The sequence below is a fragment of the Sebastes fasciatus genome, chromosome 22 (genome assembly GCF_043250625.1).
Source record: "Sebastes fasciatus isolate fSebFas1 chromosome 22, fSebFas1.pri, whole genome shotgun sequence".
NCBI classification, from domain to species: Eukaryota; Metazoa; Chordata; class Actinopteri; order Perciformes; family Sebastidae; genus Sebastes; species Sebastes fasciatus.
In genome coordinates, this window is record NC_133816.1 from 10003820 (window position 1) to 10026451 (window position 22632).

Here is a 22632-nt window from a genome sequence, read left to right on the forward strand (position 1 = left end):
CACGCCCTAAAGCATCCCCTGCTTTATGGTCTATTTGACTCTAAATGGGACCATAATTTACTAAATGAACATCATGCAGTATTGAAGAATACTTTAAACTAGCGATTGAGACCACAAACTCATGTTTACAATGTTTACTGAGGTAATAAATCAAGTGAGAAGTAGGCTCCTTTTCTCATAGACTTCTATACAATCAGACTTCTTTTGCAACCAGAGGAGTCGCCCCCTGCTGGAATGCAGGTTTAAGGCACTGCCGCATTGGCTTCACTTTTAAGACCTAGAGGTTGTCCACTGCTAACCACTTGCTACTAACTAGTAGTCTTAACTAGCTAACTTGATACTACTCTACTACTTAATACTCATTAGTACTAATTTCCAATTCCATGACAACAGGGAAAACTCCATGTGATGTAAAGACCATGTGATATATTTGGAAACTCCGAATGGACCTTGCAGTCAGATGTTTATTCAACTAAATTTTAGTTGAACAGGAACATTTTTAGAGTTTTCACACATAAAAATCAACAGAGGATTTGTATGCACATCTGCATTTTTTTATTTTAAAGGCATACCTATAAAAATATTCAAAGGAGACACAAATCATATATACTGTATATATACCTGTTATTCCAACTCATACCAAAACCATAAATGTACTTTACTATGCTGAGGAACCAGCCTTTCTTATCCAATCGGTTATCATCAGCAGACACTGTCAGGTCTTAAAGATGACTCGGTGTCAGGGAGCAAAAAAGAGGTCACAGCTCAGTGTCAGCGTTTGTTTACGCACAGAGAAGAGATGGCTGACTGGTTGTGTAAATCACCTACCTGTCTGTGGAGACAAAGTACAAAATAAAGTCAGGATGTGGACGCACTGCCAGAGATTAATGCTCGAGTTTAAATGTAAAAATAACCTGAGAAAACTCATACGTTTTGTGTGACAACACATACAGGGACAGTGTTCAGATATCAGCCGCAGTTTAGGTATCTTCACTACATAAAAGAAAACTCTTAACTACCTTTATTTTTAATTCTAAATCAAGCTCTGTGTGCAGGTAATTCTCCCCGCTTGTATCTAGAGATTTATTGCATTATAACACATAATATGAGGTAAGGTGTTAATTGCAAAATGACTAAATATGCATACTAATACTTGACCTTGATTGTCTGAATGTCTCACTCTTACGTCATGATCTGCAGCTATTTTTTCTTCAAATGTGTCACGAGAGATGCTTAGAAATATTACCCACACTGCTGCTTCCCAGCCTGGGGGGTTTGGGACCCCCTCAAGGGGTCAAAAGGAAAATGTAAGGGGTCAGGAGACAATGAACGAGACAGGAAAGCAGAAAAAAATAATTTTCTATACAAAATTTGAATGTTTTTTTCAGATATTTCTGTTTTTTTTTCTTTTTCTTGTTTTTTTACTGGATAACAGCCTCTAAATATTACTCGGTTGACTTAGTTATGCCTCATCGACATAATTGACTCTGGAAAGAGAGCATGGTATCTCACAATCCAATGCTGACCTCTTGTGGATCAAACAAAACACTGCCGTTTGGCAGGCCCACATGCTCTGACTGAAAAAGCAACCATTAAAAAGCTGTGTGATTTCTACTTTTTAAGCTCAGTGAGCCCTGCCTGGTGGTCGCGGCCTGTCGCAGCAGCAGCTCCCTGGCCAGGTCCGGCCTGCCGCTCTTGGCTAAGCAGTGAGCCAGCTGAGAGGCCTTTGGTTGGTGCGTGGCAGCGGGCAGCCCCCTCCTCCACATGGCCAGGACATGGAAGGCCTGGGTGGACAGGCTGTCCCCAGCCCGGAGCTTCACCAGCTGAGCGGCGCTTCGACGGAGACGCAGTGCGAGCACCAGAAGGGCCACTTCCTCCTCTGAGAGCTCCCCGGACAGCCAGAGAAGAAGAGAGTCTGACAGGGAATCTGGTGGGTGGGAGAGAGATGAAAGATGGAGGCACTGGTGCATTTATATTTTCAACACTTACTATTTGTTTGGGAACATTTGAAAAAGATCTGGGAAGTGGGCGATAGTTGAGATAATTTTCACAATTATCAATAAAGATATTCTGTGATACTGATGTATATATAAAATGTCAAATGTAGGGAAATTCATATGTAAAATATTCAACGTGTAATTCAGTAAATTGTTCAACCAAAACAACAGATTTCGGTACTTTAGGTACTTTTTACGTTGTTAAATTACTACTTTTACTTAAGGACTATTAGCCACATGTACTTCCAGTAGCAATAGCTGTCAGGTAAATGTAGAGAACTAAAAAAAAGTACAACATTTCCTTCTGAAATGTAGTGGAGTTGAAGTATAAAGGAGTGGGAAATGGTAATACTCAAGTAAAGTACAAGTACCTCAAAACATGTCACCAACCTGTCTCCGTGCATAACTTCACTCTAGCCACGATGGGCCGATTAATGGTTCTCACTTTCTGAAATGAAACAGGATAAAATGTTAGGATTATGCTTTTATTGTGAAAGTCAACGTCATAATCCCAAGAATAGCACAGAATTCCCCGTGGATGTTTTTATGCACCTTGGGTAAAGTCAGCGACAGCTTACAGACGGGGTCTCCCAGGAGCTTTGCGTCCGTCGGGACTGCTCCGTCGCCTCGCCACTCCGGCTGACCTCTGGTGACCTTATAAAACACGGCCGTGCCCTTGTAGTGGGGGGAGCTGTAGTTCCCAAAAGGGTCCACTTCAGTTAGACGCACCAAGAGGTGATTCTTTTGCTGAGTGTGGAAAGTGATTCGCTCTTGCGGGACGTCGTGTCGGTCGTTTTGAGTTCCTGTTGTAAAACATGGACGAACAAAATGTTCTCACTTCAACCAAGTGAAGCAAAATCAGTCAGTGTGTCAATCTTCAAGTGAAAAGGAAGACGTCAGAACAAACATACCTGAGATGCTGGCTGTGCAAACACATGTAATTAATTCACTTTATTTTATGGTCTGTGGCATCCAGGTATGTGGTGACAAGCAGCAGGAAGACAAACCTGTTTAGACCTACAAGGTAGGTATGTCATCTTCTGACTTGCCCAACAACATCATCAACTCTTTTATTACTTATGTTGTTGCCGTAGCTACCTTTAGGGTAACTTTTGTGTTTTCCTGAACTTAAAAATCCTGTGAAACGTTTTTGAGTTAAAACAAGTTTGTTTTACTGTACATGGATAAAAGGAACCTGCTAATAGATTGACTCTTTGGTGAAACTGTCTTTTAGCCTCCATATGAAGGCCAGGGTGCAGGTTCATGTATGACAACTTTGCATACAATATATTCTATATTTAATCCAATTTTTTTAATATGCAAATGTAAAGTGTTTGCACTTTGGAACCTAGGCTTTTCAGGAAGTTGTGTCAGGCATTTGTAGCCAAGGTAAATAGTTCCTTATAACAGGAACTGCTTTGAATGTTATCAGCTGATTGAATGGGCGTTATCAGCGGTTATCAGCCTCATAGATATGGGTTAGAAGGGGCCTGCTACACCTACTAGTAGGTTCAGAAGGTTGTTATCTATTCACATGATTGATCAGTGATACGAAAACAAGAACACGACCTCTAGTGGCCACAATAATTATGATGGGAGCAAAGGAAGAAGTCAGGTGACGTAGTATAAAGAGCAACAAAGCTCGTTTGGGTGGCGGTCAGGGACGATGGATGGAAACCCTCGTGAAACCCGAAGTCAACATTGACTTATTTTAGCATACTTTTGTTACGTAACTGCCGTACTATTTTTTTTAACCCAAACAACGATCTTTTCCTAAACCTAACCATCTTTGCATCTGGAGAGCCTCCAGTTTTTTTTTTTTTATCAGAATGCAACTTTATAGCTACTGGCTTTCGACTTCACACCGTACCTGTGGAGGTGATGTTGCCACTGAAACGAAGGAGAAGCTGGTCTCCCTCACACATGGAGATCTCCGACGAGGTCTCCGGGAGGCCGCTGTAGCCCCGGGCTCGCAGTCTGGACAGCTCCCAGCTGAGGTCTCTGCTGGGCAGAGCGGCCACCAGGACGGCGTGAGGCTCGTCTCGTCTACGCTGGAGGACGACGGTGACCGCGTGGCGGCAGGCCGACTCCTCCAGCTCCTCTGCCAGGGAGGCGAGATGGCAGGGCTGCAGCGGAGACAGGAGACGAACCACCAGCAGTCTGAGAGGTACAGACAGCCGGAGACAGGAGGGAAAGTTAAGAAGTCGAGCTCAGCGGAGAGATTAGATTGTTGCTGAGTCGAGGGAAGAGATGAGTCTGTTATCGTGGGCCTGAATACAGACTTAATATACTTAAGACGGAATAAAGAATTCATTTTACCTACTGCACATATATTATTCCCTGGGGAAGCTGTTTTAGATAAGAAAGAATTATAGCACAGGAGAGAAATAATGAGATATTAAAGGAAGCGTTCACAATTTACAACTAGGTCTAAGAACTAAAAATAGAAAGGCAATCAGATACCTTTATTTTCTTATTATCCACGACTTCTTTAGAGATTACTTAACGTTTTTACTATGTACTGACGTAGAAATGCTAAAGCCTGGAATTCAAAGCATTTATCTTTAGCCCCTTTATCCATACTGCCGTTCTTAAACCCCTTATGTAAAGAAAAGCTCACTCTAAGTCTGGTTAGTTGTAGTGTTATCATGCTGTGTGGTTCCCATGTAGACAAAGAAAGGCAAAAAAACCCGGAGAGGTGAAACAGTAGCTGCATAACTGGTGAGTACTTCTAGATGATGTCTTCTTATTTGACTCTAGATTAAACACTACTGAGTGAAGAAAACGCTGTGATGATTGTGTTAAATGTTTCTCCCAAATCAGTGTACAAACTGTTATTATAGTTAAAAGGATTAGCTATTATTAGCAAACTACGACTGTCAAGAAAACACTATTAAAACACTGTTGCTAATTGAACCAACTTAACTAAAGGAATCTTTCTTGCTTTTAAAACTGCTACACTCATATGGTGTGTGTGTGAAGTACTGCTTTTGTATTACTGGATGTGTCCTGTCCTGTTTGTTGAGTGCTTTTCTGTTATTGTAGGCTTCCGTAATAAGTCTTCTTTCAGACTAGTGGAAAGGAAACATTCAAAATACACGTTTAGGTGTTTATTTCACTACACTGACTATTTGCGATTGTAGATTTCTCCTAAATTCACCAAAAGTTAGAATTAAATAATACCTCATTTGTATATTTAGATAAATAGATACAAAATTAAGATGAAATAATGTTTACAAGCCTTTTTATTTTCTTTGAGGTAAATAAGGACATTTTCTTAATGGCATTTTTGGTTGTTTTTACTAAACACCACAAAAAAGAAATACCAATACTAGTTCCACTGAAAATAGAAGTAAAAACCAAGTGGTCAAATATATGATGTAGAAATATCACAAACTATTCTAAAGTGGTATTATTTTTTTGTGCTGAGCAAATGTGCACATTTGTTATTCTAGCATTGTTCCTGTGGGGCCTCTTGTGTCAAACCCCTTCATGTTCAAGTTTCCACCACAGCTACTTGTCCACAAGTAAGGATCCACTTCAAACAATGAACTGTTTTGTTCAAATATGCAAATCCACACTCCCTAATGTTCTGTTTCTCTCTCTCTGTGTGTGGCCAGGGGCAATGTTTTCTACCTCCTCTATGTGGCTGGAGGACTCCTGATGACGGTCACTGCCAGTGGTCGGTGTGTGGATGTGGCTGTGAGGACGGCCCAGAACCCCGCTAACCTGCTGCGCCTGTCAAACGCTCTCATCGGGCTCGTGGGCCTCCGAAGACACGTTGTATGTGAACTGTAACTGTTCTTTGCAACTGTAATCTTAATAGGAAAACATCGAAATATTTAGGTGACTGTTCTCTTTTGCTAAAACACTGGAATACCCCTGTTTTATAGGAATGGTGTGTAACATTTCAGGGGATTTATTAGCAGAAATGGAATCACCTGAAATTGAGAATCATTGTGTTTTTGTTAGCTTAAAATTATCCGTTTATTTATACATAGGAAGCGGAGTCCGCCATGTTTCTACAGTAGCCCTGAACAGACAAACCAAACACTGACTCTAGAGAGAAACTTTTGCGTGTTTACATTACCTGAAGGCCACCGTAGTTCTCGGACATGCTTGTGAAACTGCGGTAATGTGAGCCGCAGAGTGCTAAACTGTGGTACCACCAGCAGCCGTCTGACTTACGTTGCTCCTGAAGAAGTGTTATTATAGTAAGGATGGTCTCTGAGCGAGGCGCGTTACCACGGTTTTGCTCTCGGCGGCTTACGTTATTGCATTCTTGGAAAGGGAGGAGTGAACGGAGGGGTACTCGGTTGGTTGCAATCTGCAACCACACCACTAGATGATGCCAAATCCTTCACACTGCACCTTTAAATTGCGCCTAAGACTGAAATCCTCCAAAACGTTTTTTGGAAAACATTATAGTTTCGAGTACATTCATTGTAATTATTTACTAATGTTGTTCTCTGTATCTTGCAGGCTGACTCTGTAGCAAAAGGAAAACTAAAAAGGCTGTTTTTCACTGACAGGTGTTGAAGAGAGTTAAAGTTACTCATCACTAATATTATAAACAAATAATATTAAATTGTCTTTTTGGCAAATTTAGTTTTCTTCATCAAATATTGTTTACTGGCCTCTGTGTGTGTGCTCCAGTTTCAACAGCCTCCTTGATATGACAAGAACAACACTGCAAGGAACTCATCATTTCATGGTTTTAGGCTGGTTTCCTGAGAAGCAAACAAACCCGGACCCTGCTAACTGCATCTCAGCAAGAAGGTACACAGTCGAATGGAAACGTTTTTTGCTTTCACTTGAATTATTATGTGATGCCTGAGCAAGGTTATAATAATCTTGAATTTTCACTTAGTTTTTCATTTTATTTTAATTTGGACTTTTCGATTTCTTTTTAGTGTTAGTTGGTAAATGTTTGCGAATTTTAGTTTTGTTTCAGTTTTTTTAAGAATGGTTTAGTCTTTATATATTTAGTTTTAGTTAGTTTTAGTTAGGGCCAGGTATAATGTCTCAGAAGTAGCTACATATACATACAAAATACATGGTTGGAGAACTGTGTAGGAATGGCCATAATGTTTAATCTTAGCGCCACTTCGGTGTCTGATTGCAACACAGCGCCGTCTCCCGGAAGGTCAAGGCAGTTCAATTTCAGATGTTCAGATGTTACGAAAGTTGACGGAAATTCATGCCGTCTCCTTTTTTCGGTTAAAAATAGTAAAACTGATATTAATTTTAATTTTAATTATTTTTTTACCCAGGCAATATAGTTTCAGTTCAGTTTTTATTTAGTTTCAGTTTGCCAAAAGTATTTTTCACTCCTTATTTTCGTTGTAGTTTTAGTTTTAGTTTTAGTTTACTATAATAACCCTGTGCCTGAGAGAGTTTCCTGTTCTGTGGTCAGATGCAGGATTTATTACATCCTCATTTGTGGTGTGAGCAGCCGGCCCGTTCTGACCCTGCGTATGGGAAACAACAGCAACAAGCTGAAAGCGTACAATCCTTCAAATCAGCTACAGTGGTTGATAAATTTTATCAGCGAGGCACGGGCACGAGGAGATATGGTAAGAGTCTGGCATCACAACACAAATAATGTATTTGAAGGATCCTGTTAAATCTCTTTTCATACAAATATTGTATGTTTTTCAGATTTATCTTTTACTGGGCGGACAAACCGGACGAATCTGTACTGGATCATCTGACACAAATGATGCTACAAATGACCCTACGAGTCTGACCCTGGGCTTGTCTGCACTGTCCGTAGTCCTCCTATGGACGTTTCTGCCTCATATTGCAGTTTTTGCTGTGATCTATTTAGGTTGGAAGGCATTAAAACTTATCCACTGAGTGCTGCAGTCACAGAGAAAAACCTTCCAGGCTTTCATATATGAGTTATTGTAACTCTTTTTTGCAGCTTCCAACTGGCTCCAGAGCACTGCAGCAAGGCTTCTAACAAGATCACAAAACCATATTAGCTTTTCTCTTGCCTCCCTGCAGTGGCCCACTTGTTAGCTTTAGAATCATATCTACTATCCTAATATTTATCCACAAAGCACGATGTGGTCTTTACCATAAATATGTGCTATGTATCTGAGCTCCTGTTGCCATAAAACTGTAGTAAAAACCTGACGTACACACCCGACAATCCACTCCATCTGTTCGTATTTACTAGAAACAAATTGAACACACTTTTCACAATCTCTTATTTTGATTCTGTGTGTTTCAGTGGGCTAGTACTGTACACTGTATATGCATCTTTCTTGAAATATGTATTTCTGCTTAGCTCCATTGCCCAGCTGTCCTGTAAATCCCTTTGGATCAATTGTGTTAAGTTTAAAGGACTCTTAACAGTTGAACCTCTCATTCTCAATACTATATATTCGCAGAAGCTAATTCAATTTACATGAATTTAAAAGATATTTTTTTGCAAACCTGTCAAAGTTCCCCATCAGCTCAAAGGACACCAGTCCGTTTTGCTGGTTCCTGACTGTGACTTTGTCCAGGACGCTCCACTGTTTGTCTCTTGAACCCAGAACAACCAGCAGCTCGTTGGTCATCTCCTTACACTTCACAGAGGCACCCAGGACTCTGACAGAAACATTAAAAACAAAATTCTTTCACACAAATGACCCGCTAGCTGTACATTATCCCGCTTATTACACGGCTACTTACTTAAGAAATCAATAATTTGACACAAAAAACGGTCCACCACAGTCCAACATCAGAACTGCGCCCATAGCAACTGTCTGTTATACATAGCAACGGACTGCTATAAAGAAATAACAGACCCTAGAATGCTGTCATTGACCAATCAGAATCGAGTATTCAACAAAGCCGTGTAATAAACAGGTTTAATGTTTATCATTTTCCCAAGTTTAGGGTGTTAGCATGCTATCATTTAACTAATTAAAGCTAGGGTTGGTAATCTTCAAAAAACATTTTTGTTATATTTGTTGATTTGTTCTCATTCCATCCCGACAGCAATCAATCAATCAAATGCTCTGACAAAAAAAGAAGAAAAAATATCCGGTATCTGTGGCTCTCGCAGGACTGCAATAAACCCGTCCATTCACATCATTTGGCCTCAGTAGCCATGTTTGTTAATTATGTTCATTATGATATGTTTACGTTCATAATGCTAATTTTGGGGGAGTGGCTTTGGAGGGAGGCCTGAAGGGACGGACTGTCAATTTTGCCGACTTGACGTCTTTCTCGCTAGATTTAGGGACTTTTGGAGCTAGTGCTGCTAGCTACTTTCTCTAGTTTCTCAAGATTACCAACCCTAGCTTTAACACTAAAAACTAGTACAGCATCAATTGGTTTTTGCAGGTATGTAGTCATAAACCAAAGTATTACAATTCATCCTGGGGGGAACATGAATGTCTGTATAATTCTATGGCAATCTATCCAAATGGTTGTTGAGATATTTCACTCAAAACCACAAAAGTCAACCTCATAGTGGTGCTATAAAGTCAAAGTCAGGGGATCACCAAAGTCATGAGGATACGTGGTCCTGGAACAATGAATGTCTGTACAAAATTGTATGGCAATCAATTCAATCAGTGATATTTCAGCCAGGTCGCACAAAAAGGCGTAAAAATGATTATGTACTTCAATTCATTAACTCACCTCCTTGTGTGGGAGGCAGGTTGATCCCATAGCGGAGAAGCACTAACAGGCCGAGTTCGGTGGTCTTCCTCCTCCCCTTGTCCCCTTGTGTGCCTCTTCTTTTCAGGGTTCGGAGGACAGGGAAGTGTGAGATTGAGTGGTCTTCTCAGGGGTTGAGAGGACGGGTGGGTGAGGTAGAGTAGTGGACTTGTAGACACCACCGAGTGATAGGCATCGCTTCTGGACTTGACGGCAGCCAGCAGAACGGCGTCTACCGGCTGGATCTGAGGCAGATGAGGAAACAGCTGTTCTGCATTATTTAAACATGAGTTTGGACAGGGATACTGTGTGATATGAAAATTGTTTTTTTCTCTCCACATTTTTGCTTCGCCGACAGCATGCTGTTTTATCAAAGAGAGCCGTGTAGAGGGGGAGCTGCTGGTTTTTGACGTGAGATCAAGCAACAAACTGCTGTGGTGGAGTTAGTTCACAGATGATTGGACTCAGAAATCAATTCAAATATCGGCCGCAGCTGTTCCTTTTTTCGACCTCACAGAAAACATCTGTGAAAACTCAAGTCTGTGAATTATAAGCAGTGTTTGTCCTTCTCTGGCTTGCTTGTTATGTCCCGCTTTCCCTTACCGTGTCTCTGTTTTTATTTCATTTTTGGAACAATTTCAAAATTCTTGATCTCAAATTTACAAGCCGACAATGCATAACAAATCAGTGGATTAAACATATGATTGGTGTTATAATTCGCTTGTGTGGAAAGTAAAGTGGGAGGCAGATGGATAGTGATCAAATCATTCTCTCCGTACCATGGTTTGTGCCATTACTGGAGCAGTGAAGGATCCTGGGAGGTAGTTCAGACAGAGTCGGGGGTCCATGGGTAGCTTGAGTGACAAACCCTTTGCGGGAACTGTGTAATTTTCTCTTTTTAGACAGGAAACCACTGCAAACAAGCCCAGGGAGTACACCTTCACCTCTGCAAATGAGCCCTAATGAAGACATAAATGAAGTCATCTATTTTGGTATGTGAATCATGTATAAACAGAAAGCAATATTCTCCCTGATGTCCAATCTGACTTTAGGTGAGGACACAGTACAATTAGAGCGGTGTCAGTTGTTATTGCTCTCCAGCGGTGGAAGAAGTATCCATCTTTTATTTAACTAAAAGTCCAAATACCACAGTCTAAAAATACTCCATTACAAGTAAAAGTCCTGAATTCAGAATTGTTCTTAACAGAAGTATTATCAGCAAAATGTACATAAAGTATCAAATGTAAAAGTACTCATTATGCAGAAGGGCTCATTTTGAAGTTTTCTTAAAGAATATTATATTCTGATTTTATCACTAACACATACATTTCAATGTTATAGTTATTCAATTTGGAGTCAGTTTAGATGTACCACTAGGTAGGTTAGTTGAACATTACTGCATCATATCACAAACGCATATCATATGTTTTTTTATGTAAAAAGTAAGTAGTTGTCAAATAAATGTAGTGGAGTAAAAAGTGCAATATTTCCCTCTGAGATGTAGTGGAGTAGAAGTATAAAGTAGTAGTAAATGAAAATACTTAAGTACAGTACAAGTACCTACAAATTGTACTTAAGTACAGTACTTGTAAATGTACTTGGTTACATTCCACCACTGTTGCGTTCATCGATTTGCGATTTGCGATTTGCCTTTGAGTCTGGTTATCTTTAGAGAGATGAAAGCAGTAAAGGTGCACTAAGTTGGTTCAGAAATGATATTTCAGACAGAATGTGAAGTAGTTATGTTGATCATTGTAAATTAAAAGTTTTAAAGATCACAAAAGGTGAACCACACGGCTCTATATTAGCACCAGTTCTGCTTTCCATTTGTATAAACAATATAGGAATGCACATCCAGCCAGCGAAGATACGTTTGTATGCAGACGATACAATAATCTCTACAGTTGTTCCCTGATTAAATCAAGCTGTTAGTGACCTCTAAAGTGCCTTTTGCAAACTGCAGTTATCATTGTGTCAATTAAAATTAACCCTGAATGCACACAAACAAACTAAAAATCTAATATCTACAGAAATCATGCCCATTCTGTCATGAAAATAAATAAATACAAACAATAAAATTTTTTAGTTGATGGCATCCCTGACAGTAAAATAAATGTCTTTAAAATATACTTTAAGTAATAGATAACTTTACCCTCTGCCCTCCATACGTGCCCTCTGTGGTTACAGGAGTGACGTAGCTTGCCCTCTTCTCCCCATCGACTATCTTCACGGTGACTTCCCTATAGTTGCCGCGGTAACGTGCACAGAAAGGCACGACCACAGTCACGGGGAAGTGGATGTAGGCTCCGTCCTGAACTTTGACCCTGATCACTCTGCTGACCAGCTCCTCCGAGCCGGTTACCATCAGGCAGCTCAGGGTGTCGGCCACCTCACATCTCAGGACTTCAGCCACACCCATAGGTGCTCTTATAAAGCATGTGTGTGGTATGTCTGAATGGCTGTCCTCCTGTTGACCAGTGAGCCTAGAAATCATAGACATATTTACACAGATACAAAGCTCACAATGTACAGATGACATTCTGGAGTACAAATTGAAAAATGATGCGCTTTAAATTGCTTATTTTACTCCCTGCATCATTGATATGACGATGCTTATCTTTGTAGTAGTTTATCATCTTTAAACTACATTTCTGGCAAAAAGTGCAACCATCTTAAATATTTCTGAAAAGCTGGAGCATGCACATTTCCATATCAGCTTCTCCCAGACTCTGCCTCTCCCTCTGATCTGAATTATCCTCATTTGTTTGGCTTTTGGACAAATCTGGGCATTGACCTGCCAGTGAACTGTATGAAGTAGGCAGCTATGAGGAGACCAGGTGGTCCAAATGTGTGCACCTTGTGATGTACCACTGCAGAGAGTTTGCTTCTGTATCAGTGAGCAGGCGAAATGAGGGGAAGGAATGAAATCATGTCCAGACTCACAAGCTGGCCCCCATGCGGGATAAAAAGCGATGCTGGACATAACAAGTGGGATGTTACAATGATGGTCTATCTCATGCTGTGCAGCCAAACATTGTTCAAACAGACATAACTTAATTTTAAAGTTGTTAGCCGATTAGGCAGTTGTTAGGCCCTTAAATAGGCGTTATCGATTGCTATAAGCACCATAGATGTGGGTCAATAGGGGCCTACTACACCCAATGGTAGGTTTTATCATATATTCACATGGTAGATCACAGAAAGAAGGTAAGAACATGACAGCGACCTCTAGCGACCGTAGTAATTATGACAGGAGCAGAAGCGGAAGTCAGTCGCTGTAGTATAGACAGCATGAAGCTTGATAAAAAATTTTTTAGTTTTGATGCTTAAACCTAAAGAAGCCTTTTTAAAGAAGCGTTTCATGCAGTTTTACAACGTGTTGCTTTTAAGTTTCACTTTTACAACATAGTAGGTGTAGAAGACGTGTTTATAGCGACTGATAACGGCTATTTAATGGCCTGATAACAGTCAAAATTGGGCGCAATTGTAGTGAATTTCCCAATATGTCTGGCTGAATATTGAGGAAATGTGTAGAAAATGACGCACAAAACATCTAGAATAATTATGATGGAATGATGTAACCATAAAAAACCTGAACTCTTGGATTTGAATATGTCATGAAGTGTTAACATCATATACCTTAAATTAAGTGAAGAGCTGGAACAAGCTGATACAGAATATATGATACTGTCTCTTGAGCTGTTAATGGGGACAAAAAGGCAATGATTTCGTCAACTTACCCTACAATGATCCATTCGTTGTTTGTCTCCTCTTTGCCCTTGTCATTTACCCTATTTGTGTCTTTTTCTGTCTCCTGGATATCTGTGTGACTTTCTGGAGAAACACAGTCCTCAGTATCACTCCCTTGACCTTTGACTGCTAATTCTTTCCCTGTCTCTTCCACATCGTTGCAGTCAGAACTGCTGGATTTGGAGTCTGATGTTTGTTCAGTGTCAGGCGATGGCATTATATGACTTTGATCATCTCGATCTTCAAATTCCTGTTTATTCCCAGAGTCAGATTCAAGGGGATCATGGGAGTTCAGGTGATTGTGTTCATCTTCTGCTGCTTGTGGATCTCTGGTCTCCTGGAGTGCTGCATCCACAGTCGAGGCCTCCTCTGCACATAACTTGAGGATTTCTTCGTCCAGCCTGGTTCTGATTGTGTTCAGTTTGTCCACAATGTTCTCTATGTCCTCCCCAACACTCAGAAACGTGTCACTGAAGGAGTCTGAACAAGGTGTGACTTTACATTCTGTATCTGAAGCAAAACAGACATATAGAAAATAGGCAATTGTGTTGTATATCACAGCAATAAAACAAAACTTTTATTTGACACATTTTTTGAGAGCTAATTTAGATTTTTAAACCTCTCTCTAAAACCTATGAACTATATTTCATTGTGTTTCATATTGTATATGTATTTAATGTTTACAGGGCATTTGCTTTACAAATTTTAAATATATGCTTAAAAATAATTTTGCTTGACGATGTTTCAAAATTCCACTCAAACCTGAACTTCTTAAAGTCCCTCAGCCAACAATTAATCCCCATTCCATACTTATGTTTCAACTTCCACTGACACTTGAACTACTTTCAGCATTTCAACTTCCACTGTCACTTGAACTACTTTCAGCATTTCAACTTCCACTGACACTTGAACTACTTTCAGCATTTCAAGTTCCATTGACACCTAAACTACTTTCAGCATTTCAACTTCCACTGACACTTGAACTACTTTCAGTAGTTCAACTTCCACTGTCACTTGAACTACTTTCAGCATTTCAACTTCCACTGACACTTGAGCTACTTTCGACATTTCAACTTCCACTGACACTTGAACTCCTTTCAGCAATTCAAGTTCCACTGAAATTCTGAACTACTTTCAACATTTCAACTTCCACTGACACTTGAACTACTTTCAGCATTTCAACTTCCACCGACACTTGAACTACTTTCCGCATTTCAACTTCCACTGACACCTGAACTACTTTCAGCATTTCAACTTCCACCGACACTAGAGCTGCTTTCAGCATTTCAACTTCCATTGACACTTTCTTGATTACAATGAACTGACATGTTTGCCTTAGAAATCGGTTTTAAATGGCATAAAATCATTCAAGGTCCCTCTCTTTGACTGATGCCTCAAGTCCTTTTGATAAAGTAATTTATTCACTGACTCTTCAACTGCTCTCAGCATGCAAACTTAAACTGACTTCAGCAGTTTCACTCCTCTTTAGCAGTCCTTCAATGTCGACCAACACTTAAACTGCTTACATTTAAACTTCCATTGACACTTGAACTGTTTTCAGTGTCAGAACTTCAACTGACACTTCTCATGCTTACATTTAATCTTTAACTGACTTCCACTTCTTTGTCTTCTCAAAAAAGGCTGAAAAAGACTCATCAGTCAAATGAGCTCACATACCTGCTGTGGACAGATGTTGCAGACCACTGCCTCCTAGTGGAGACATGTATTCTCTGAGAACTCCTCTCCATGCTGCCACTCTGTCTGAATGACAAACACTCAGCTCCCTCAGAACTCCCAGAACTCTCTGCTTGCACTCTCTCTCCTCCCGCTCTTCATCAGCACCTCTCTCTTCATCTTCCTCCTCATCTTCTGAATCATCTTCTCCTCCTATGAGTGTCCTCCCACCCACCGTTCCATCACGATGATCTCTGCGGCGTCTGACAGCTCCGAGCCCCCGAATAGTTTCAGTCAACACGTTGAGGAGACTGTGTTCACTCCTCCTGCCATGAAGAGACTCAGCGTCATCCATCGGTTTATTCACATGCAGATTTGCATCCATGTTGTGCTGAAAAATACAACAGATGAGGGTCAGAACTATCTAATCCGGCCTGTTTTATGCCCGTTATTCAGTCCGTGTTGCACATGCCAAAAGCAATTCACTCCTTTTAACAAAATATTCACTAAAAATGCACTGCATTCCCTCGTGTACCTCCTTTTTATATTTGAAGCCGAAGCCCCCTAGCTCGCCATGTCCTTGGCATTGAGTGTTTCTGTGTACAGCTTTCCTAGTTTACAGGAGCCAATGCTGTATTTATATGGCTGCCAGCAGTAAAACAAGTTGCCAAGGCAACCCCTGGAGGCGTGGCAGGGAGGGACAAAAGAGGAGCCACACAGCTAAAGAGTCACAGGAAGACAGAGTGCTGTCCTCCAGACATCCCATCCCTCTCTTCTATTCTTCTCTCACTCATTTTACTGCTTGTATACGTCCAGACGGTAAAAGACGTCAGCTCTTCAAAGTCGCCCGCTACTGATTCAATACTCAATACTGATGCGTATTTCATATTTCTTTCATTTTAAATAGCAGAAATGTCACTTGTTTTGAAAGCATATGTATGTTGAGGAGGATGCTGTAGACCTACACGGTGGCTCTAGAGAACAAAAACACCGTGTGAAGCGTCATTTTGTGGGTTTCCTGTGGTTTCCTTTCTGGTTTTTACGAGAAGCCATGGTGAAAGAAGTGTTCACATCCTTTACTAAAGCCATACCATAGACTAAAAATACCACATGTTAAAGACAATATGTCACTTAAGTAAAAGTGCTAAGTATTATCAGCAAAGTGTACTTAAAGTGTCAAAAGCAAGTGTACACATTATGCAGAAATATTCCTTTCAGAGTGCTAATTGAAAAATTAAATTTTCCCAAGGGGATTAATTAAAAGTGATTCTTGTTCAATTCTTAATAATATATTGGGTACATATTGTAAATGCTTTGATTTACATTATACACTTATTGGTTGGTTGATAGTAACACATTGCATCGTAATTTATAAATTCATCTAGTGTTTTGCATGTAAAATATTAAAGGTCCAGTGTGTAGCTTTTTGGGGGATCTGTTAGCAGAAATGGAATATATTATTATGTTTTAATTAGTGTATAATCACCAGAAACTAAGAATCATTGTGTTTTTGTTAGCTTAGAATGAGCCCTTAATCTTTAATCCACATAGGGAGCGAGTCCTCTTCACAGAGTCCGCCATGTATCTACAGTAGTCCAGAGCGTGGCGAACGGCGTTACCATGATTTTGCACTCAGCGGCTCACGTTACTGCAGTCTTGCAACCACTAGATGCTGCCAAATCTTGCACACTGTAGAAAAAGTAATTAGTAATTGTGAGTGCCAAATAAATGTACTGGAGTCGAAATATAAAATAGTATAAAATTAAAATACTCAAGTGAAGTACAAGAATCTCAAAGCTGTACTTAGTACAGTGTTTGAGCAAATGTGCTCAGGTCAACAGGACATGGGTTTAGAAAAGGGATGGACTGACTTGCTGTCTAAATTACATTACATTAAGATTTGAATTATAGTTGAATCTGGATTATCTTAACAGGCAAATAGCACGATGTAAAAAGCTGAATAACAAAGCAAGTATATCTTTCAGAAAACATGCAAATCTACAATTAACCATCTATAAACCACTTCGGTAGAAAATCCTTATTCATGTGAAGTAAAATGTGTGACCCCATCGTACACATCTCTAGAAAAATTGCTCTGTTCTATTCAAGTGTCCCAGTAAGACATGCCAGTGTGACTGTGTGTCAAATACCAGGACCCTGACCCTGAACTCAGCAATCATTGATTTTATTATTTACCCCTGTGCTTTTTCCCACTGTGTCTATGTCTTCAGTGAGAAAGGCCTGCTGTATTTTGCCCTGACATTAGAATCCCAGTCGCCTAGAAGCTACAATGCTGCAGCACTCTGTCACCATCATGTGGCCGATGCTGAGTACTGCACATTTTATTACTTATTTTATCACTTTAGATTTTATTGGAAGTAATAGTGTCCATCTGAGTGGCTAAGAAGTACATAACATGTTGAATATATTGAAAATAACATTTTAATTTTTTTAATTTTTTTTAAAAATAGTTTTGTATTAATGATAGTGGGGTTGAACTGTTTGTCTGGAAGCTTTCACAGTAACTAAATGGTGTTTTATTCAAGCTGTTTTTATGCGACGGCCGTGGCTGGAGGCATTTTGTTTTCGGGTTGTCCATCCATGAATGAGATATCTCAAGAAAACCTGGAGGGAATTTCTTCACATTTGGCACAAACGTCCACTTAGACTCAGCTGAACTTGGACTGATTTGATTATGGTGGTCAGAGGTCGAAGGTCAAGGTTATTGTGACCTTACATCCGTCCCATTCTTGTGAAAGCGTTATGACACATAAACCTGAACTTGAAGTTCAAGTGTATTTGTCAATTAAATTGCTAGTAGTAGTAGTAAAAGTAGTAGGAATAGTATATCATATTTCATTAAATTTGATTTTTTAAAGCCTAAAAACAGAGCCATTAGGAGGTGCAGAAGTCTAATTTTCTCTCAGAACACTTGAATTACAATATGCTGAAAGGTTATTATGTCATTTTTGCCAAATGATGCCAAAAAATATTCTGCCTACTGCAGGTTTAATATATGTTTATATGCCAACAAACTGTCAGTTCACTTTCTGTTTTTCATAATCTTACTTTGTTTTTGTTCATCATTCAAATGCTAGGTCTTGAAATTCATATTGTTATACAGCAATGTCAGTATACATTCAATGTCATACTGCATTCTGCCGCCCCCATCGAAAATAATAATAAATAATGATAGATGATAATAATGAAACTAAATGTGCTCTTTTTTTTTTTCTTTTCCTCAGGACTTGCTTCATTAAGTGTTCCAGGCATCCTGCTGCATTCCTGTCAGTGTTGAATGCGTAGCCTGGGGCCTTTTTGTCAGGAGCAAGCTGGAACATGCAAAGTGTTCCCAGCAAAACACCACAAGTGCCTCCACTTTGCTGTTCTGTGGTGCTTATCACACGTTTTATATCGTAGGAACAGGCTTACTTAGGAGAGACTTGCAAGTTGCAACAAGGTGCAGCTTTAATACTATTACATTCTGTAGTTTAGGAGTTTTTACGGGCAACACATGAAGGTGGGGTGACTTGTCCTTGTGCTGGTATCGAACTCTTGGCCCTGTGCTGGAAGGGGCGTGGAGTTACTGAACACACACAGAGGAACGGAAACAGTGTGTAAACGCACGCTGTGAGGGAGAGACCAACAACAGAGACTCTGAGCGGCAGAATGTGACAGAAACTGGACGCAAAGAGTGCAGCAAAGGTGTGCGGATGATGCCCTGAGGTGTCCTTCTGTTCTTAACCTGCAGGTAAGCTTCGCAAACCAAATTAGCATTTTTGAAAACGAGTCAGAGAAGAAGCTAATTGTGTCACTTTAAAGGTCATTTTAGGCGCATACAAACAAGTGTAACAAAAAGGTGAAGTAAAACTGCTTCACTCACACTTTAATTGATAAGTTATACATTATATTTATTGTGGTGAAATACCGTTTTTTCTCCCCACAAGTGTAAATAAATGAACTGAAGCTCTGCTACCCAAACAACGCAATGCAACTTGTGGAAAAGTGTTTTTACTGCAGTTTTAAATTACTTTCTTTATTAATAAATGCTTGTGTGACTACTATCTTCAAAACACCACTTAGTGTTGAGGTAGATAAATATGTCAGCACAGGTATTTTCATTCCTCAAATCAGGAAGAGGAGACAAATTGGACTTTGTTCAAAGTTAGCTGGCTGAGGTGTGTGTGTTGCAGGCTATGACTCATAGTGATGTGTTGGTCGCGAACGAGCTGGCTCAAAGAGCCGGCTCTTTAAAGGGACTGTTTGTAACTTTTTACACGTATAACTCTACCGGGTCGGTTTCCCATGTGCGGTCGCATATACGCGCTGGCGTGTGGCTACGCTGTTCAGACTCCCTGTGGACACGTACCATCAGACTCCAACACAAACTACACAGAAGCACCAAAACCGCAAAGTTATATCACTGTTAAACAGTGTTGGCCACGGTCGGAGGACGCGGGGGAGACTGTAGCTTTGGTCTCCAGGGCTGGAGTCTCTGCTCTACTCTGCTCCTCTGCTCCTCTACCTGCTTGCCTTCACTCACACACCGCGCTCTGCAGAAGAGTTAGTTTAGCTCTGAGAATATCTAGTGAATGTACAGTGGACGTTTGTGCAGAAATAACTGCTGCAGCTTCTCCAGACCAACAGAGGTTTTCTGTGTCTTGTGAAGTGACGTGGCTCCGCAGCGAGAAACTTTATCGTCTCCGACCGGGTGCCGGTGTCTCCCCTGTTCCCTCCGGCCGCGGTCGGGAGGCTGAAGCAGGAAAAGCCAACACTAGGATCAGCATTGATTCATGGAGAGACCTCCGTCTGGTCAGCTAACATTACTGCCAAGCAGCTGAAATATAGAGTGATATTGTGGTTTTAGCTGACGTGTGTCGCCTCACTGTGTTGAGCGATGCTCGTGCGTGTCTATGTAGAGCGAGCAAGCGCGAGCCCGACGCTGACTTTCGTTGACTTAACGGCCACAGGTGTCGCTGTTAAGAAGCATTTCTGATTCTTACAAACAGTCCCTTTTAAGTGAATGATAAGAGCCGGCCGAGAGCCGTTTTTGAATGATAGGACGATCTTCTCCACGCCACGGGCACTCCATGCCTCCATGACTGTGACTGAATGTTGTGTTAATAACGTCCGTGCAACCAATCAGGTGATGACAGAGAAGGATCATACCATCAATCAGGGAGGGGTGTGGGTGCGCGGCGCGCTGACAGTCTAAAGGTACAGAGGAGGAGAGAAAGAGAGAGGAGTGCGGTGCGCGAATAGCAGACAAAATGAGTGACAGTTGGAAACGAAGCAGCATGTAAAATTATGGTATTCAGGAAATTATAAGGTTTAGTATAATTATATTGAATAATTGAAGTGATATATGTGCACACATACTAATCAAAGGTCAAAACAGCGCTAAATTTGGCTGAATTATAAAAGGCAGAAGTGGTAAAACGAAGAACCGTTTGGGAGCCGAAAGAGCAGGCTCTTCTTGGTGAGCTGAGCCAAATGATCTGACTCACTAAAAAGAGCTGGAATTCCCATCACTAATGACTCACCCCCTTGTGCTGTAACCATACCTGTGGTTTGCCTAGTGGGTGTAACTCGGCCTACACACCTCTCCTGTGCTGGCAGCCCATGCTTTCAGAATCAGTTTTGTTTTGTATATGAGACAGAAAAGCTTGGAAAAATGTACCCATGCATCGCAGTTTTTTTGGCACAATTTTGAAATCATTTTTTTTTAATACCAGAATCGATATATTTGCTTCATTTGGGACCTCTATGCGGAGGTAGAAGGAAGTTACAGCTTTTTTACTGTTGTAGTCTGAGTAACGTGACATCATATCCGTGACATCATATCCGTATCGGTCAACCAAAACAAACTGGCCGAAACGACAAAGTCTAAAACGGCGGAGGGTCGGCTGTGGATACAACCTGCACCCAAAATCCAAAGTGGTAAACATTACACATACATTAAAGTATGGAAACACTTTGTGGTTTTCACACATGGAAAAGCTAGACATCACGGCTAAAGCTGCATGCTAACTATGTCATGGACAGAAAACGTTATCCTATTAGGGGTGTATCCTAATATTGATAAACATGAGCATCGCTGTATTATGTTGTGCAATACTGTATTGATTTTTAATATGCCTCTTAAAAATCTGTCAACCTGCCGTTGGGCCCTGGCTGCTATTCAATATTTCCAAGGTTGTATTGCAGGTAAAAAATCTTAAAGCTAGAGTGAAGCTACAGGTATCATATAGAACTAGAAAACATAACAAATCCGTTGGCAACCATGTCATACTGGCTTGTTGCGAAGGAGGCACTCCAAAGTTGCGCAACATTTTGGCAAGGAGAAACTGGCATGGCGATCTTCACAATGGGTCCCCTTGACCTCTGACCTCAAGATATGTGAATGAAAATGGGTTCTATGGGTACCCGCGAGTCTCCCCTTTACAGACATACCCACTTTATGATAATCACATGCAGTTTGGGGAAGTTTGCTGGAAAAAATGTAATAAATAATGCCTCAAAATGACTAATATATTTGACTTCAGGACATCTCTGACTACATACATGCCGAAAAACAAACATTTTAATTTTATTAAATATTTTCTCAAAGTAAAAGTCCCTAGAAGTGTATGATTTAACTTGTTCCCCATGGTCTAGTGTTAACAAAAATCACAATAAATCGTAACATTGAATCGCAATACTTAAAAAATCGCAATACATATTGAATCGGCACCCTTTGTATTGTGATAGTATAGAGATAGGTGTATCATCCCAGCCCTATAAGACAATATCTAGTTCTAAAAATTAATTGCTGTGCTATATTTTATGTCAGTGATTTGTCTACATGCTTTATGTGTTGTGTGTGTGTTGCCTCCAGTTGTACCTTTATGCCTGCACACACACACACAGACTGCTCAATATGTTCCCATGCCCATGTGGGATTTGCAAGCTGTTTATCTTGTGAAGTTCTCTTTTTGCTCTTCGTATTGATCTAAACACTCTGCGGGCTTTCGACGCCGGGGCAGTAGCTGTTGGATCAAAACTCCTATATCCAGCCCTTAATAATGTTTGCTGAATGTGTGTGTGCCGCCCTCCTTCTATGGCGGGAAGCTTGTGTGCAGCTGTGGTGCGTGGGTGTATAAGCGCTAAAAGGCAAGAGATGAGGAACAGGCCAGGTCAAATGTGCTTTGCAAGCTTTGGCGTGTGCCTGCGCTGGCTGTTGGCCAATACAGGTCCCTGCATGTTAACAGTGCAATACACAGCTGGTTCAGGTCTGATAGAGTGTGTGGTGAGGACTTAATATAGAGTTGTGTGGAGCTGGGGCCGTGTGCTCGGTGCTAAAAAATGCAAAGCAGTGTAGCAGCCAATGTGTGATGTGCTCACAAGATGAAAAAGGGTCTGCTTTAAAAGACATCTGAGCATACAAGAACATCCTGAGAAAAATAATTTTTGCCTTTGAGCGTGCATACTTTCTTTTTTTACACAACTATCATATCAGATTGTTGTGCAAAAATATATGAAAGGGGAAGAGATGCTATAATCTTATCAGGTT

The 22632-nt window shown here is 40.6% G+C and overlaps 2 protein-coding genes and 1 long non-coding RNA gene across 3 annotated transcripts in view; 2 read left to right on the top strand and 1 right to left on the bottom strand.

Moving 5' to 3' along the window:
- LOC141760981 (uncharacterized) overlaps positions 1-2573 on the top strand; it is a 129741-nt gene extending 127168 nt beyond the window's left edge. The window contains exon 3 of the long non-coding RNA XR_012592496.1: positions 1624-2573. This is a non-coding gene — a long non-coding RNA (uncharacterized LOC141760981). The remainder of the gene's footprint in view (positions 1-1623) is intronic.
- Positions 1506-15687, bottom strand: dthd1 (death domain containing 1). Its single transcript, XM_074624126.1, has 10 exons — positions 15084-15687; positions 13397-13916; positions 11809-12139; positions 10436-10615; positions 9639-9901; positions 8442-8597; positions 3868-4157; positions 2550-2800; positions 2388-2445; positions 1506-1927 (listed from the first exon to the last, which is right to left on the bottom strand). The coding sequence occupies exons 1-10, from the start codon at positions 15463-15465 to the stop codon at positions 1593-1595; spliced, it is 2766 nt and encodes a 921-aa protein (XP_074480227.1). The 5' UTR covers positions 15466-15687; the 3' UTR covers positions 1506-1592.
- Positions 15688-18424: 2737 nt separating this feature from the next.
- The window catches only part of arap2 (ArfGAP with RhoGAP domain, ankyrin repeat and PH domain 2), a 139711-nt gene continuing 135503 nt past the window's right edge, over positions 18425-22632 (top strand). Inside the window, exon 1 of the mRNA XM_074624119.1 lies at positions 18425-18831. The gene's annotated coding sequence lies outside the window, so the exon portion shown is untranslated. The remainder of the gene's footprint in view (positions 18832-22632) is intronic.

What these genes read in the sequence shown, in the direction of transcription:
- dthd1 (XM_074624126.1), bottom strand. Translation starts at nt 15,465, where the DNA reads ATGGATGCAAATCTGCATGTGAATAAACCGATGGATGACGCTGAGTCT. An exon ending in TGGCAACATCACCTCCACAG is followed by an intron (nt 2,801 to 3,867) that starts GTACGGTGTGAA and finishes GTTTTACAACAG; the next exon opens with GAACTCAAAACGACCGACAC. An exon ending in GAAGTTATGCACGGAGACAG is followed by an intron (nt 1,928 to 2,387) that starts GTTGGTGACATG and finishes CCCACCCACCAG; the next exon opens with ATTCCCTGTCAGACTCTCTT.